Genomic DNA, 2,711 nt, shown 5'->3' on the forward strand with positions numbered 1-2,711 from the left:
TGGGAGTATAAGGTAGACTTCAGTCATGTGGGTCTCCTGGAAATTTCCTCTGCAATGGAAGGGCTTTCAGAATTGGCTTTCCTTATGTAAAAGTACAAATGCTAAAAACAGAACATGATTACCAAAGACTGTAGACCTGGTATTGAAATAGAGCCCTATTAAAGGGGAAAAAACAGAGAAAAAAGAAAATACCAGATAATAGTAAATAAAAATTCTAATTGAGTATTCTATTATAAAAGAACACAATCTTAAAATTTGTGCTTTAGCTTATATCAGATAATCATATTAAGCATTATTCTTTACGAGGCCAAATTATCTCAAGCATTTCATAAGGGTCTACAATTTTCACTTTTTTGAAGAGACAATCTCTTCCTTTTAGGCTCCAATCTACCCTTGTTTTATTAATTGAGGGATATCTTTGAAAAGACGTTGTGATTTAGATTCAAGACTTTTCGACTGAATCAAAACTTGGTTTTACAATGACTAATGCTAATATATAACATCTCATAAAGTTTCACTTATCTCATTGTATAAGATACTACACTTAGTTCCCTATAATTTTTCTATTTCCTTTTTAAACTTCTTCTCCTTCCCTTACTTCCACAAGGTGAGGAGTGTTTTGAGTTTTCAGGGAGGTCAGAAACCTCCAATGTGAGGGTCTATCAAACCTTTTTCAAGACTACTCACCCACATTTTCTATCTTATCTTTCACTCTACTCTCATCTGTGGCTCCATGTAATGCATGCATCAGCTATATCCAAAATGTCTCTAATTCTCCCAGGTAGAAGTAGTTTATAAGAAAAAGAATCATGAAGCATTGGCATGACTGAAAGACTGAATAACAACTGAAAGGCTCTTTCCATCTAAGGTCCACTTCTAGTGGGAAATTCTTATAGTGACATGAAACAACTTATTCAAATCTTCTATATGAAGCTCTATGTGTAGTGGAGACAGCATGAACTATGAAAAAAATTTTAATTTTGAGTCAGAGGATCTAGATTCAAACTCTGGCTCATGTATGACTTCAGTAAAGTCTTTGAACCACCACCCAACAGGGTCACTTTTCTCTTCTCAAAAATGAGGTGGTTGAACTAGATGACCTCAAAATTTCTTTACATTTCCAAGTCTGGCATTTTGACATAGAACTGTTCTAGGATTGACCAAGGAGTCCTGTAAGGTCAAGGACTACAATGGAGGTCAACTAGAGAGTGTGCAGTATTTCTAAAGAAGAAGCTAAATATAAGCAGCTTATACTGGAAATTATGCCAGCATTCCTGGATTAATTTAATAGCAAATGATATTGTTAGGCATATAGTATTTTATTTTATTAAAAAATTTTATTTTTATTGTCATGCAAAACACACTTCCAGATTGGTCATAGTTATAAGAACAAACTCATACATAATCAAAAGAAACCCATAAATACACTGATGTGAAAGGTGACTCCAAAATTTCTTTTTCTGGAGGAAGATTGCCTTCCCTGTCATAAATCCTGTAGGATTGTTCCAGATCATTGCATTGCTGAAAATAGCCAAGTTTTCACAGATAATCATCATCCATTATTGCTGTTATAGTGTACAATGTTCTCCCAGTTCTTTTTATTTCACTCTACATCAGTTCCTGCAGATGTTTCAGTTTTTTCTAAAACCATCTGGTTATCATTTCTTATAGTACCACAGTATATTCAACCATTATTGAATGGATGGACATCCCCTCAATTTCCAATTCTTTGCAACTACAAAAAGAGCAGCTATAAATATTTTTGTACAAGTGGGTCCTTTCTCCTTTTTTATTATCCCTTTGTGATATAGATCCAGTAGTGGCATGAGAAGATCAAAGGGTATGCACAATTTTATAGCCCTTCGGGCAGAGTACCAAATTGCCCTTGAGAATGGTTAGATCAGTTTACAACTCCACCAACAAAGGCACATAGTATTTTAGAGCAACAAGTGCAAATTATAGAAAATTGCAAGGTATGGGAAATGATACATTGGAATTATGTAATTTTCATAGCAACATTGTGTTGTATCTTTTAATGACAATCTGTTCAAATCTTCATGGAGTTTCAGAGAGTACTTTGCAGCTCATGGATTTTTTCAGTGCATCTTTAACATCCTTATTCCGTAGAGTGTAAATGACAGGGTTGAGGAGAGGTGTAACAAAGGTGTAAACCAAGGCAAGCTGCCACTCCTCATCCTCTGAGGTGCTGGACCTAGGACGCATATAGACCAGGCTGCCACAACCATATTGCAAAAGGACCACACATAGATGGGATGAGCATGTAGAAAAGGCACGCCGACGCCCCTCTGCTGAGTGGATGCGTAGAATGGCATTGGCAATAAAGATATAGGAAATGGAGATAAACACAAAGGGCATAGTCAGGGCAATGATACCCACAACAAATAGGACAGCTTGATGCACTCGGGTATCACCACAGGCCAGGCGTAAGACAGGGGGGACATCACAGAAGAAATGATTGATCTCAAGGAGGCGCCCACAGAAAGGGAGGTTGAAAATCAGTGTTGTGAGTTGTAGATTAAGGGAGACAGCCAGAACCAGAGAAACAAGCACAAGCTGGATACATCGCTTCTGGGTCATGATGACAGTATAGTGCAAGGGATGGCAGATGGCCACAAAGCGGTCATATGCCATGGCAGTCAATAAAAAATTGTCAGTACCACCAAGGGCGCAAAACAGGAACATCTGGGCTG

At 37.4% G+C, this 2,711-nt stretch overlaps 1 protein-coding gene across 1 annotated transcript; it reads right to left on the reverse strand.

The window, feature by feature from the left end:
- Positions 1 to 2,055: 2,055 nt before the first annotated feature.
- On the reverse strand, positions 2,056 to 2,706 carry LOC123253958 (olfactory receptor 10Q1-like; the record flags this gene model as incomplete). Its single annotated transcript, XM_044683038.1, has 1 exon — positions 2,056 to 2,706. A coding segment is annotated over one exon (651 nt), but the record flags the coding sequence as incomplete, so codon positions are not given.
- Between the last annotated feature and the right edge of the window lie 5 nt (positions 2,707 to 2,711).

Source organism: Gracilinanus agilis, unplaced genomic scaffold (assembly GCF_016433145.1).
Source record: "Gracilinanus agilis isolate LMUSP501 unplaced genomic scaffold, AgileGrace unplaced_scaffold11573, whole genome shotgun sequence".
In the NCBI taxonomy this organism is placed as follows: Eukaryota; Metazoa; Chordata; class Mammalia; order Didelphimorphia; family Didelphidae; genus Gracilinanus; species Gracilinanus agilis.